The sequence below is a fragment of the Nycticebus coucang genome, chromosome 15 (genome assembly GCF_027406575.1).
Source record: "Nycticebus coucang isolate mNycCou1 chromosome 15, mNycCou1.pri, whole genome shotgun sequence".
Taxonomy (NCBI): Eukaryota; Metazoa; Chordata; class Mammalia; order Primates; family Lorisidae; genus Nycticebus; species Nycticebus coucang.
The window spans coordinates 11,687,572-11,703,000 of record NC_069794.1 but is presented as its reverse complement, the minus strand read 5'-3'; the positions used below and the strand labels follow the sequence as shown (position 1 = coordinate 11,703,000).

General features: G+C 43.5%; 1 protein-coding gene across 3 annotated transcripts in view; it reads right to left on the bottom strand.

Annotated features, from left to right (window-relative positions):
• TMTC4 (transmembrane O-mannosyltransferase targeting cadherins 4) overlaps window positions 1-15,429 on the bottom strand; it is a 62,608-nt gene that overhangs the window by 28,743 nt on the left and 18,436 nt on the right. For all 3 annotated transcript variants that reach the window (XM_053563620.1, XM_053563622.1, XM_053563621.1), the window contains exon 6: window positions 3,771-3,871. In XM_053563620.1, coding sequence (XP_053419595.1) covers window positions 3,771-3,871 — 101 coding nt within the window. The remainder of the gene's footprint in view (window positions 1-3,770; window positions 3,872-15,429) is intronic.

Sequence of the window (15,429 nt, the reverse complement as noted above, 5' to 3'; positions counted from 1 at the left end):
TAAGGAGGCGTTGAACATGCATGACAATCTTTGATGGAGCTCTGGAGAGCTCTTGGGCAGAGGCCTAGCTGTCCAGTAGTTTTCTTTCTCCCTTTTTTTTTTTAGACCGAGTCTCACTATGTCACCCTCTGTAGTGTGCTATGATGTCATAGCTCATAGCAACCTCAAACTCTTAGGCTCAAGCAATTCTCTTGTCTCCGTGTCCAAGGTAGCTGGGACTACAGGTGCTTGCCAAAACACCTGGCTATTTTTAGAGATGAGGCCTTGCTCCTGCTCAGGCTGGTCTCAAACCTGTGAGCTCAGGCAATCTACCTGCCTCAGCCTCCCAAGTGAGCCACTGCGCCCGACCTGTCCAGTAGTTTTCTACCAGACACACAGCTAGCCCACATCTCTCCTGCAGCTGAGTGGGGTCACATGCCTGAGTTCCAGCCTATGGCACCATGAAGGAGATATGACATGCACCATTTGGGAGGTTTGTTGTAAAGCCTGGACCTGGTCCACCACTTGGTTTCCTCTTTCGCTGGCTGGGATGGAGATGCCCAGGGTGACTTTGGCAACTATGCACTGATGGTAGCAGGGCCTCAGCCACACTGGGCCAGTTGTGTGGGGACAGCCACCTCTGTGGATTTGAAGCTCCATCTATAACTGTTAGGTGAGCAACAAATAACTTCATTCAGCAGCTCCCCCTACATTAACAATTTCCAATAGCAGCATAATAGTTTCTTTCTAGCACACATAGAAGGAGAGGTAAGAATTGGGTTCTATTCTCTACCCTACAATGGACTTTCTACAGATGCCCCTGAAATGGGCGGTGCCTTCTAGGAGAACTCCCTACGCAATCTGCATAAAGTGGTCTGAACGTGCTCAGTGTATGTGTTTAAAGCCGCCCCTGAATGACCCAGGTCTTTAATATGATTTTCTTTGTGACAAAGAAGATCATAAATCATCAGAAGTCAGAGGTAATTGTGGTTTTCAGAGCAAGGATGACATCCCTACTTAACCCTCTCCTATAAATGCTGGGAGCCACTAATTATCCAATACATGGGCCAGTGCTAGGTTAATCATTTCAAAGAATCCTGATTTTATTCACCACGTGATACATGATCTTAGTGGGTCACAGAAGACCATTTCTGCCTGGTTAGAAACCATTTTCTGCAAGGCAAAACTTCCCTGCACAGTTTCAGCTGTCTTCTCACACTGTTCTCTGCGAGCTGCAGGACAGACACTAAGGGGTGACAGAGCCAGAGTCTCGTGGTCGTGAGGATTACGCCAGACACAATATCAGCACTCCCTCTCCGTTCCCACTTTAAGCGCATCATCAAAACATCCGCATTTTAATCACATTTTTGAAAACAGCTATATTTTCCCACCACTTTTATTTATGTAAATTCAACCTAATTCATTTGGCATCTAAAATGTGAAGGTGTACAGAAGTCACCCTGGGACCCTTATAACAGGGATTCTGACTCAGCAAGCCAGGGTGGGGCCCCAGATGGTACTGAGGCTGCCGGTCTCCAGGCCACACTTCCTATGGGGTAAGGTTGAAGAGCAGGGCTGCAGGCTGAGTTTTTGCCACTCCAGGGAATGTCTGGAGACATTTTTGGTTGTCACAGCTGAGGGGGTGGTTACTGGGATGTCGTAGGTAGGGGCCAGGGACACTAGTGAACATCCGGCGGTGCACAGAACCGTCCCTTCTCCCCCAGGAGACAACTGTCTATTCTACAGTGTCAGCAGGGACAAGGGTAAAAAACACCAGTTTACAGCAGACTTTTAAAAAGGAACTCATGAAACTCAAGTATCTTTCCACACTAACTCTTCCCGTACCATCTCCTTGCCAGCTTAATCTGACTAGATAAGAGCCTAGTGAAACCATGAATCTCTGTCTTGACTTGGGTCAACTCCCAGACAGCTCTGACTGCTCTTCCTCTCCACGGGTTTTCCTATGTGGTTTCCCAAATCCCACGTCTTTGCTTTCCATTTCCTTACCTCTGCTCACATGCCTAAATTCTAAATTTTTTTCTAATAATGTAAACCAGAAAACTGGCTAGAATGGAGAAAAAGGAATGCGGATTTCAATATCTTTTCCTTGCTGGGACCCAACCCCAGCCTCTATCCTGATCACACTTAGCAGGTGTCAGCACTAGCACCTGCGGAGCCAGCCCCGACCCCTCTGCGTGGAGCTGGGTGCAGTCCTCTCTGAGAGAACTGGACACATCAGCACCTGCTCACTGGCAGCTGCTAGATGGGCACAGAACACTTCATGAGACGGTGTTCCTTCCCAGGCTGATTCTCTCCAGGAAGACCTACAGGGAATTTACCGTCTGAATATGGGTTCACCCCTTTGGAGTTCAAAAACAGGCCAGTCCCTGCCCTCAGGGGACTTGAGCCTAGAAGGGGGCAGCAGACACAAATGACAAAATGGAGGTGTCACCACGGCAGGGAAGTTGAGACTGAGAAGATTCTATGTGCGCAGATCTTGTCAAAACAATTCTTATCCTCCTTCAGCTTCCTCCCAGAGTTTACTTTTCTATAATTGCATCTCTTTGTTCAACCTGAGATAAAAGCATGTAGGTTTTGCTATTTTGTGGGGTCTTCATTTCCTCACGAGGGCTCCCATGTCATGTAAAACTTACATTAAATACATTTGGATGCTTTTATCCTGTCAACATGTCTTACATCAGTGCATTTCTCAAGCCCAGCCAAAAAAATAAAAAATAAAAAAAACCCTAAGAGGGCAGAGGTAAATGTTGCCTCCCCTACAATATCTTGATTGGAACAGTGGCTACACAGCAGTGCCTGAATTCAAACCATACCTTTATACCTACACCATTTTTTGTATATAAATTGTACCTCAATAAACTTATAGTTAAAAAAAAAACTGTTGACAAGTTTGGTTTTAAATATTGAAATGGAGTTTCAAAAATGAACTAGATTGATTTTTTTCCTCTAAAGCTGGACAACTCGGCCCAGCTGAGTTTTTACTTTTCCTTAGCAAAATGTACTCTAAAACACATTTGAATAAAACCAAGATACTATAATGCATACACTATGTTATATATAAAGAGATTTCTAGGCTAAAAGTTAACATACATGATTATGAGGCATATCTGTTTTAAATAGAGCCCTTTGGGAACAAAGTCCCACTTGAAACATTAGCAATATTATCTATTCTTTAAATACTAGGCTAGTAATCTTTTAATTTAATGTAAAACATTTCTGAACACTTAATGGTTTGGTTCTAATGCTGATTGAGTTCTCAGGTGAGTGGTGATTAACTATAACCACTAGTAAGTTTTGGGGGCAAGAGAATGGGGAGGAGAGAGAGGGGACGGGTGCGCCATGAGTAGGGTGGACCACCCACTCCCTCCTCTCCAGACTGCCCACTGCCTTTTCTAAATCCAGTTTCAAAAACATTGATGGGATCAGTCTTCTGCTACTGCCAAAATATACATTAGCATCCTAGAAAACTCAAATCATTCTTTCCTCCTTTCTACAGTGCTTCTTGAGAAGACTATCACAGTCCTGCAAGGAATTCTCATTTCCCATTTCCCACCAGTTGCTAATGATTGTCAAGGAAGACAGTCAATATTCTCCATCTGAAATGCTAGAATTGTGACAGCAAAAGTCATTTGTTGAGAAAGGTCTGTGACCTCTGGCCAAGAAGGAGAGGAGATGGTAGAGGCAGGGCCAAGGCCAGGATGTGTAGTGGGCAGGGGTGGGGGTGGGGGGACACAAACAAAGGGAGGGCCTGCTCGAGTCCTGGCTCTCACCAGCACGGTGATCCCCTGCTCTTTGCACAGCATGGCAACTGCTCCCAGAAGGATACTCAGCAGCACCCAGAAGGTAGAAGTATGTGTTCCCTCCTTGTTACCTGCCAATTAAGAGAAATGATAAATGCAAAATCACGCAATGCAGCTCAGTCTTGTTAGCAACAAGAACCAAAATTCTAAGCATACACCTCAAGTAACCATACTTTAAAAACAAGGTTTGGTCTTCAGATACCTTAAGTGGCAGCAAGTGTGCATTTCTGGTTAGACAACACCCTCTGAATGTTAGGGATGTCCCTGCTTCAGGCTCTCCTGAGCAGGTGCCCAGAGCCTTGCAGAGGCATTGTAAGCCATGGCCACAAAGATGCCTCCCACCGGAGTCCCCATGGGGACTTGTTCCCAACCTGCCAATCACCTACTGTATCATTCTGACAAGTCATGTCTCCCATTGAGTGAACTGTGAACAATCCATCTGGTTTCAAGATGACCCCAATAGTTGCTGCTGCTGTCATGACGGAGGAGCTGGGAGTTCCTATGCAGCTCTGAGCATCCCTCTCACTCCTGTATAGAAGTGTAGGCTCTTGAAACACCAGATTGCTTAAGATGGGTCTGCTCTGCTCCCAGTGGGAAGTGTGCACCCAAAAGTGTGCAAGGACTGACAGGGAGCTGGCACCTAGGTAGCACACGGGACAGGTAAAGGCGAGGCTGCCAATCAGCACGGGCCTGAGCACCAACAGGAAGCCAAAACATCACCAGACGTGTGAGCACCATAAGAAACTCAGGTGGGCAGAGGTCTGAGTAGCCACCACCCCATCCCTGAGAGGCCTTCTCAGGGAGCAAGGTCTGGCTCTATGCTCTTTTGGTTGATAGCGCATGCAATTTGAGGGCCAGAGCTGAACTTCCAGGGAAGAGTGGGAAGGCCATGTGGATTGCTCCCCTCTGTTCTTCCTTGTGAAGCCCTCGCCCCTCATCTAAAGAAATGAACAATTTTAAAAGACATGATTTGAATGGAGGCCAGTGTGAACCTACATGGAGGATCCAATCAGTAGCTGAGGGTGCCTTGGTTCAGGTCTACTTAAAACCAGAAACCTCGCTCTGAATTCCGGCCCTGCCATTTGCTATGTGATGATGAACAAGTTACTTACCCTCATAGTCTCAATGACCTCGTCTGCAAAGTAGGGGCAACATTGCCTACTTCAGGATATATATGATAGGAAAAAATTACATAGGGACACTTGGCCATTTGTGTTAAAAATTACACAAGTATTTATCTATATAAAAATGTCAAACATATCTCTAAAAAAATATAGGGACACTTGGCCATTTGTGTTAAAAATTACACAAGTATTTATCTACATAAAAATGTCAAACATATCTCTAAAAAAATACTACTGACTATAGTAGTTTCTGAGAAATTCAAAGAAAAAAACATAGGGGTAGGAGACAGAGAAAGTCTTACTTTTTACCATGGTAACTTTAGTACCTTTTAAATTTTCTTAACCATGTACTGTTATTAAAAATCACACTAAAAACTAAGGCCAGGCATAGTAGCTCAGGCCTGTAATCCAGCACTTTGCAAGGCCAAGGCAGAAGGACTGTTTGAGGCCAGGAGTTTGAAACCAGCCTGGGCAACACAGTGAGACCCCATCTATTAAAAAAAAATAAATTAAAAATTAAACTATACCTACATATCGGTATAGTTCCACAACCACAGAAAGCATTCAATAAATGTTTGCTGCACATGAATCAGCAAACTCTGGTAGCTCAGAGGGAAATAGATGGAATTGCCAACAGGACTGTGGTCCTGGTGGTGGCTGACCTTGTCACAAATGTGCCAGGCACACTATGTAAAAAGTACACCTTGGTTCTCATTAAACTGCTCATTCAGGAAACCAAACAAGTGTGTGGGTGAGCGGCCTGCATGTGTTTTGTGCAGACCCTGAACCCAAGTCTTGTGAAAACTTAAGAATTTAAGTCTGGTGAACACTTAATCAGCAGAGCCCCAGGATGGAGGCCTTTCTGTCCTGTCAACAGCCACTGGGCATGGCCTGGTGGGAGAGGCACTCTTAACCTCCCATGTTATATTCAGATTTCTTGTCAAGGTGACGCAGGTCTGTACCCAGCTGAGATCCCCTGGCCTCTCAATCGTGGGCACCTCTCTAACTCCTAATGTGCCGGATCAGGAGGCAGACTGGGCTGGAGCTAGCGGGCAGGGGTAGAGAGCTGGGGGCCTAGGAGTCTGCAGGTGCTGAGGGCAAGGCTTCCCAAGCACAAATAGACAGGCAGGTCAACAGATCCTAACCTTTTCAGCCTTTTTTGGGGGATCTCTGCATATCAAATTTCCATATTTAAGTACACAGAAGCAAAATAAATATTCTACGAAAGTGTATTTGGCTATTACAGTTGAGGCATTTTAGGGCTTTTTGCAAGGCTGGTAAAACCTCATTAACCGGGACCCTGTTGTCTCATAAAACACAATGACCACTCCTGTTTTAAGGTCTTTGAAATACTCCCTGTTGCCTTCTGATAAGTGGCTTTAGAGGGCCCACTAAAGCAGCCAGGGCAGCAGCACCTCCCAGTGGGTACTGCTTTCTAGCCACCCCCCAACTCTGTTCCCTTAGGCTAGAATGCCCCTGGCAAAATCCTACCCAATCAATAAGGCTTTCAAATGTCACTTACGGCTGTGAAACTCCACCCCGCCCTCCCAGGCAGTCTCCTTTCTCCGCTTACAGCAGTGACCGCTCCTGCCGTAGGCTCGTCTGTGAGCACCGCTGCATTCACCTCTCAGCGCCCCTAAGGGACCCCAGGATTAATTGAAACCCAAATGTACAGCACCCTAAAGCTGTCCTTATCACAGCCTATCTCAACGTTCTGCATGCAGCTGATGACACTTGACCTCAACATCGGCACTACTCACGTCTGGGCTGGGGAAGAGGCAGGCCTGGGCGTCATAGGATGTTTAGCAGCACCCCTACCCACCCCCCCAAGCCCTGCCCTCAACTGTGACAGTCAGAAATGTCATGGACATTGTCTAACATTCCCAGAGGTGTGTGTGGGGGGAAGGGGGTAGAAAATCACCCCCACTTAAGTACCATTGCCCTAAACCAGTGCTACGCAAGAGTGTGGTCTATGGACCTGCACCTGGATCTCGTCAGAAACGCGGACTCGGGGAACCAACAAGATCTGCTGAATCAGAAGTTGAGCTGGGAACCAGCAATCAGGCTTTAACAAGCTCTCCGAGGGACTGGAGGCTTCCTAAAGGTTGGTAGCATCATCCCAACAGTCCCCGCTCAGATGGAGGCCGGGCACCTCACCTCCTGAGCAGCGGCTTGGCAGTGCTGGAATGCTTTCCAAGATGCTTCCAGCAGGGGGCCACCTGGTCTTGGCTTGAGTAACTTCAGTGATGGGGATTAATTTCCCAAAACACAGTCCATTTCGTTTTTAAACTTGGGTTGTTAGAACTTTCCTTCTTATGCCAGGCTCAAGCCTGTCTCCCCAGCCTAGGGGTCTTAGATTTGCCCCGGGCAGCGCTGAGGCCACAACCTGCGCAGGCACATGGAGCCCATAAGTCAAGTTCTCCCGGATGAAAACCAGTACAGAGCAGTGGGGTAAGATCCAGGGAGCAAACCAACGATTGTGTTACCCACATGAACTAATTACTTCATATGTACGTAACACCAAAAGATCATAATTACCAGCTACAACAACAAAATCTTGTCTAATTAAGCATAATTCCAATCTGAACATTTACATGTTTATTGAACTTACCTATTTTATTTGGTCATTTGCTAGCACTCAGATGCAGACAAGTATTGGCAGGCACCAATGCCCCCAAATAACCTTAAAGTTAACACATTGATTAATTCCCTTCAGGGAAAGGCCCCACCAGTTTGAGCAGGAGCACCCAGGGGCACAGCTGGTAAAACCGAGGTGATCTCAGCTCAGGATGTAACAAGCCAGGGCACTGGCGAAGTCAGGGCCCCCTGCCTCATAACAGAAAGAAGAATGGCTAGGCCCACTTAGTCTCGGGACATCTGCTCATGCAGCCCTTCTATCCATAACACATTAACCTAAGTTGCGGTCAACCACCTTTCAGGATTTTTTCCTATTAGCAGTTTATATGTAAACAATACAACCCTCTAATTATAAATGACATCATTAATTACCACAGGTTCTCATCCACAGACTAAAAGGATAAAGGACACCCCTGCCCCGCCCAGCTCCCGGCGCCTCCAGGCCCAGCAGCAGAGATGGTACCTGGTCAGGCCCCAGGGCACTGCTTTCCTGCTGACTAAGAATCAGTTCAGCAGTTCTCTGTAACCAAACAGCTCCTGCCTGCACCCCACCTCACCAACCCAACTGCCAGAATTTGATCTTTTTTAGGCTTCACTTAACTCCCACAATTTGCGTTTGTACCTCTCAACTAAACATAATAAGATTTCCAAATGTGAAGTTCCCTGTTGTAAATTTCAAAAGCCCTAGAAAAAGCGAATTAGCTTATATTTTTACTTGACTGTGATATGGACTAATTTTTCCCCCACAGACCAGGGGCCTTTGATAAGAAAACAATTCCTCCATTGAAATGCCCAGAGGACTGCTTTGAAAGCACTCTGATAACACAGTCAAACCACTACATGGATGTGAAAATGATGTGCTCATGTTCCACTTACCCACAATTTAAAATGGGGTTCTTCTTAGATGGCTAACTTGGAGCCATAACTGAAAACAGGAAAGTAACATGCAGAAGCCAGCCTTTGGATTTACTCGTATGTTCTCCCTAGTCACACCCATGATCTCACCTTTCAAACCCTTAACTCTCTCCACCTCTCAAAACCCACTCCTATAATTCCCACAGAAGAGTCCTACTCTTTGATGTTCCCTTAGACTTCCAATTTTGCTTCAAACACACCCAGGATGAATACACATGAAAGATGAAGGCAACATTTCTTTGCTGAAGAAGTTTCTTCAGTCCCAATGATTATTTAATATTAAGTACCACTTCTTAAAACGGTGGCAATTTCAGATTAATGACAACATTTCAATGGTCAGAGCTATAAACCTGTTGGTCAGAGCACTGCTTCCTAGACCTGTCGCTGTCCAAGAGGGCAGTCATCATGGCTAAAGGACACTTGTAATGTACCTCATCCCAATTAAGATATGTTGTGAATATGAAATACATTCTCAATTTTGAAGACTCAGTACGGGAAAAATGTGAATGATTTCATATTTTTATACCAATTACATGTTGAAGTTATAGTTTTGATGTATTGAGATAAAGCATATTACTAAAATTCACCTCACACTTTTTTATGAGGTAGCTACTACAAAAATTAAAATTACATGTATGGTTTCTCTTGTATTTCTACTAAATGGCAGTGTCTGCTCTTGACCATAAAATGGATGTAGTTCATAGAAGGATTGATTTGTACATTGCTATGTTTGTATTCCAACTCTATCTTGGAAAACTCAGAAAATAGGAAAGGAGTTTGCCTATTTAAATCCAACTCTTATCTTCCCCAATCCCTACCAAATTAGCCACTCAATATTTTATCAAGAGTAACAGGTCTAAGCATATATACATACTTAGAGTCTTCCAGAATCCAAGTTGGAGAGCTTAATTTAACTAATATTTTTAAACCAATTTAATTAACATTTTTGAACCATTTCATATAAATCAAAGGGGCTCCTCTTTATATAGAACAGTTGAACATGTATGTGAGTGATAATCTGAAGCTAACCTGGATAGCCCTGAAAACATGTTTCTGCTCCTGAGGGTGAACAAAAATAGCCTCATACAAATTAAACTGGGACACTGATTTTGAGTGTTCAGATAGCCCAGCCCAGTAGACTTCTGGTAACATGATCTGCTTCAACATAGTTTTACTCAAAGAACCCACCAAATTCAGATTTACTTTGAATCTTGGTTTGTCAAGGTGAATATTCTAACAATTATCTGTCTTTTGTGTGTGTGTGTGTGTGTGTGTGTGTGTGTGTGTGTGTGTGTGTTTTTTGGCCAGGGCTGGGTTTGAACCTGCCACCTCTGGCATATGGGACCAGTGCCCTACTCCTTGAGCCACAGGCACCACCCACTAACAATTATCAATAGATAGCACAATCTAGATCAGGGGTTCTCAACCAGTGGGTCACGACCCACAGGAACTGTATTAAAGGGTCACAGCATTAGGAAGGTTGAGAACCACTGATCTAGATGAATTTATGTTTTTGTGGCTATGTTCTTACATAGTAACAAATGCAAGCCATCCTTCTATTTCTGTGTTTGAGCATTTTAATGAGACAACTAAGACAGATAATCTTGCAATAGTGGGTACTCAATAAATATTTGCTGAATTGATAAACAGTTTATTTCCACATTCATCAGAAGTCTTATTAGGTTATCATATTTCTTTTGTAATTATGAGGTGTAATTTAATATTTAAAAGTTAATAATTCGCTTAGTGTGAACAAATACAGCTGGAAATCAAGTCTTTTCCCTTTTAATTTAATCTTCAAAGCCCGTCACACTGGAAGAGTCTCCATCATGTAAGAGGCTTAAAAAAAATTACATAAGGAATATAAAAAAGCATAGGGAAAATGAATTGTTTTCACTTTAAATTTAGAAGTAACTGTTAAAAACAGCAAAAATAAATCCTGAGAGACAGATGTCACCTCCAGTGCAGTTACATTTATAAATATCTTTATTCAGAAAAATCTTCCCAAGATAGGGAATCCTAACTTGCACATGGATTTGCATAAGCATCTCAGCATATTACTTTTACCCAGAGTTCCCCATCTCATCTTCATCCCAACTGCTAAATTTTAAGCATCTAGGACCCCGGAGAGGAAGGAAAAAACCTATTTTGACACCATGCTGTATGTCTCATTTCTCAAGACAACTTGCTCTAGGATAATCATGCAGCATTTGCATACAGCAACTGCGAGAGAGGCGTCTGGACAACGTTTTTCTTGTTTAAGTACATGTCTCTATTATCTCGGATAATTCAATCACTTAGGTAAATGGAGGCAGAGGCCCACAAAGGGAAGGGAGTACAGAAAAAAAAAGCAAAAACAGACAGACACTTATCAGTGCTAACACCCACAAGTGCCAACAGATGTGATGAATGTAATGAAGCGTGTGCCTTGGATTTGGCACTCCTTCCCAGTGGGAAGATCTCCTTTCAGAGAAAGCATCGCATTGTACAAGCTACCCCTCTTCACCACTCTGCTCCTGGCATCTCCGCTGCTTGAAACTGGCACGTCATGGTGTGTGTGGGAACCACGCCACCCCGACAGGTGGCCGCGATGCTCTAGCTGCCAGAGCAACACAATGAGCACCAGATTCATGTTCCAACCAAGCCGAGCTTCCACGCGCAGAATGAAAGAAGTCAGACATGCCGTTCTAAAATATGGGTCCATTTTGGGAAAATTAAGCAATGGAGGAACCAAGAAAAAAAAAAGTGAAGACAGAGAAAAAGAGAGTACATAGGAACACCACAGTCAGAATTCAGTCCGCAACAGCCCCGATCTAAAAAAATAAGTATCCTGAATGACATGAGTTAGGCAAGTGCCCTATTTTTTAAATTGCATGATTCTAAGTCAAAGAAAAAACAGATGTCTTAAATCAGAATGAAAATATGAAGGAATGGCATCCCAAGACTGAGAGTTATCCTGCTTTGGTGTATGAACTACGATCAGGAGAACAATAGAGCAAATAAGGTGCAAGAACTTAAAGACAACTGAGATTTGAGATCTTGTCTTATGAAGAATAGTTTAGAACTTTAAATACTGTTCTAGGTGTATAGCAAATCCATCCCCCTCTAACAAGACTCTCTCCTCCCCACTATAAATGAGACTAAGTCTTCATAAAAAAAGCATTTCAATGCATTTGTTTAGAAACAAAATTGTTTTGGGCTATTCTAGCAAGTTCATAATGCAGAGATCATCTCTCTCCAATGCAATATACGAGGCTTTAAGAGAGATGCAGATATTGACAAGATGCATCATCATCATAATAATACTTTTTGATTTGGGCACTCAGAAATAACCAATGCACCACAGAATTCATCTGAATTAGTAATTTTCTTTTTTAAGAAAAAGTATGCTTCTTTTGTAAGGACATTTACTTTTTAAAAAAAGATTCTTTGCAAAGATCTTACTTGGAAACATTCTACTTAAGCATCCCCTTCCCCCTCTAAAAAAAGAGGGCAAAGCCCCAGAAATGTTATGTGAATAGATTTGTTGTTGTTGTTGTTGTGGTTGTTGCAGTTTGGCCAGGGCCGGGTTCAAACCCACCACCCTCGGTATATGGGGCCAGCACCCAACTCACTGAGCCACAGGCACTGCCCATGTGAATAGATTTTTTTTTTTAACTTTCTGAAAATACCAGGATTCCACAGTTAAGGACAGAATTGCTTGTTAATAAACTCAGGCAGTTAAAAATTGTCCCAGTTTTATAATACAGACATTGCATCTATAAAGAAAGCTAATATGGTTACCAAAAAAGGAAATACATCCCCTGAAAGAGAATTTAAACTAGTTGAGTCATTAATTTCAGAACTCTCAGTTTTTTGTTCCCATAATATGAAACCTATTCTTCTATAAAATCCTTTCATTAACTTCAAATTTTGTGTAACTAATGCTAGGCCTTTCTCTGAATTTATGTTCAGATCCAAAAAGTACGAAGACCACGTGACTTTAAACATTAACTTTAAACTTCAAATGGCATTATTTGTATCCCAATAAATAATGGACTTAACTTCTATCACAAAAGAGTTTCCATTCTCTGCTGAACATTTACAAACACAGGCAGGCTGGGTGGGTGGCTCACACCTGTAATCCTAGCACTCTGGGAGGCTGAGATGGGTGAACTGCTTGAGCTAGGAGTTCGAGACCAGCCTGAGCAAGAGTGAGATCCTGACCCTATAAATGCATTAATGTACACAGCTAAGATTTTGTTAAAAAAAAAAAAAAAATAGAAAAACTAGCCGGAAAAAAAAGAAGGAAAGAAAAACTAGCCGGGCGTTGTGGCAGATGCCTGTAGTCCAAGTTAACTGTGGAGGCTGGGGCAAGAGGATCACTTGAGCCCAGAAGTTTGAGGTTGCTATGAGCTGTGACACCAGGACACTTTAGCCTGGGCAACAGAGTGAGACTCTGTCTCAAAACAAAACAACCTCCCACCCCCCCAAAAAATAAAACCCACTGGCAACTGGAACAAGAAATCCTTACTGCAATGACAATAAAGACCCTTTCAGACATCTCAAACTCCGAATGAAAATACATACACATGAATGTCCACTAGGTCTCTGCTCTGTTGAACTGAAGGAAAGTTAGTAGAAGGAAAAAGAAAGAAATCAGAAGTACAAAGGCCTCCGTCACCATTCTGCGTATACTTTCTGAGCACCTGTTGTGACAGGTACAGGAAGGAAAAAGTCAACAAGGAAGTGTGAAGAACCAGAACATGGCTTGGCCATTCTGAATAATGGGAGCCTCATTTTAATCAAAACATATTGGACTATACATCCCTTAAGGAGACAGACCCTATCCTTCTAGTCTCTGTATCCCTAGCACTAGGCACACGGCCTGGTATAAGAAACACCCTTAGGCTGGGCACAGTGGCTCACACCTGTAATATCAGCACTTCGGGCGGTTGAGGTAGGATGTCTGCCTGAGTTTTAGGCCAGCCTGGACAACATAGTGAGACCCTGACTCTAAAAATCAAATCAAATCAAATCAAATAAATTAGCCAGCTATGGGGGCATACATCTGTAGTCCCAGCTATTTGGGAGGCTGAGGCAAGAGGATTCCTTGAGCCCAAGAGGTCAAGACTGCAGTGCCACTGTACTAAAGCAGAGCAAGATCCTGTCTCTCAAATAATAAGAAAAAGAAAAACTCCATATACCGAGGGTGACGGGTTCGAGCCCGGCCCCGGCCAAACTGCAACCAAAAAATAGCCGGGCGTTGTGGCGGGCGCCTGTAGTCCCAGCTACTCGGGAGGCTGAGACAAGAGAATCGCTTAAGCCCAGGAGTTGGAGGTTGCTGTGAGCCGTGTGAGGCCACGGCACTCTACCGAGGGCCATAAAAGTGAGACCCTGTCTCTACAAAAAAACAAAAACAAAAAAAAAAAAAAAAAAAAAAAAAAAAGAAAAAGAAAAACTCCCTTAAAGTGTAATTAATTATTGGTGATGGAATGACCAAAATTAATAAGCCTCTATGGTATTTTAGAACAGAATCAGAGACAATGGCATTTCATGAATACCTTCACCAGAATTGCTTCTGCATGGAGGGCTCCTAATGCTTCTTCTCTCTATAAAGGTTTTGTTACTTTGGAGAAAGTCTGCTCCCCTTAAAAAATACCCTCAGGCACCTTATGTATACAGTTGAATATTAACATGACATTTCAGGATTATTCCAAAGAGTTGTCAATGAACAAAGCAGCATATTCTAGCCTTCGCACGTTTACAAAGGGATATGAAAAATCAGAATCACAAAAAAGTTGCTGAAAACACTGTCTCTATCAAGAGAGTAGGAAAGGCTCCACCAGACTTCATCAGGACCAGTTTGGGAGAAGATTAAAGAAAGGGAGGCTTGGGGGTTGTGCAGAGGGGACAGAAGCACTTGGCAGGGGAAGGGAAGCAAAGTGGACTGGATGGGGCTGGGCTTGCCATCCCAAGTTCCCAAGGCAACAGCATGTGGGGCTCAGGGACATCACCCTGTTAGGGAGGGGCCAGAGAAGTGATCATGCGTGGGGCTCGGGGACACTCCCAAGAAAGCTAATGATAGACTGGCTACAGCCCTCTGCCAGGAATCCAGGCTGCGCTGCGCCACCAGACTTGTGTTAGAATGGGGAGGCGGAATCCAGTCATTCTGCGCCGAGTCTGTGATAGGAAGCCATGCAAGGCAGAAAGCCAATCCAAACTGACGGTGACGGCAGCTTTAGGGACGGGTGTTTTAAACCATCCACTTGAAACCCCTGAAAAAAACTGTAATGATCTCTAACTCGAAGCTTGCCTAGACAGGCGGGCACTGTTAGGGGACAGAAAGGACACAAAATGCATGGCTAATAATAACGTTCAGGATCAAGACCCTGAGCCTGAGATGCAAAATACTGTAGCCTCCTACTTTCCAAAGACTAACAAGACTAAACAAGCTGTTGGTGACTACGAAGGACCAGAGACCAGTCTGGAGGCAACTCCATGGGCTCCACTGTCATCTACTCTTTCCTTTTTTCCAAAGGGAGTTCAAGCTTATAAGGGAACAGATCCCAGGAAGATTGGATGGCTGAAGACGAGAGGTCGGCCAAAAGCTTTCTTCAAAGACTTCCTAATCTATCCATTTGTCTTCTAACTGTTCTAAGTAACTTCAAGCAAATGAAAAGCTATTCAAAATCTTAAAAGAGCAAATTTATCACAGCTCAATTTATAATCACCAAGATGTGGAAACAACCTAAATGCCCACCAATCCAGGAAGGATTGACAAACTGTGCTATATGTATACCATCCAATACTATTTAGCCATTACAAAAGATGGAGACTTTACATCTTTTGTATTACCCTGGATGGAGTTGAAACACATTCTACTTTGTAAAGTATTACGAGAATGGAAAAGCAAGTATCCAATGTACTTAATACTAATATGAAGCCAGCAGATGATCTAGTACATACCCATA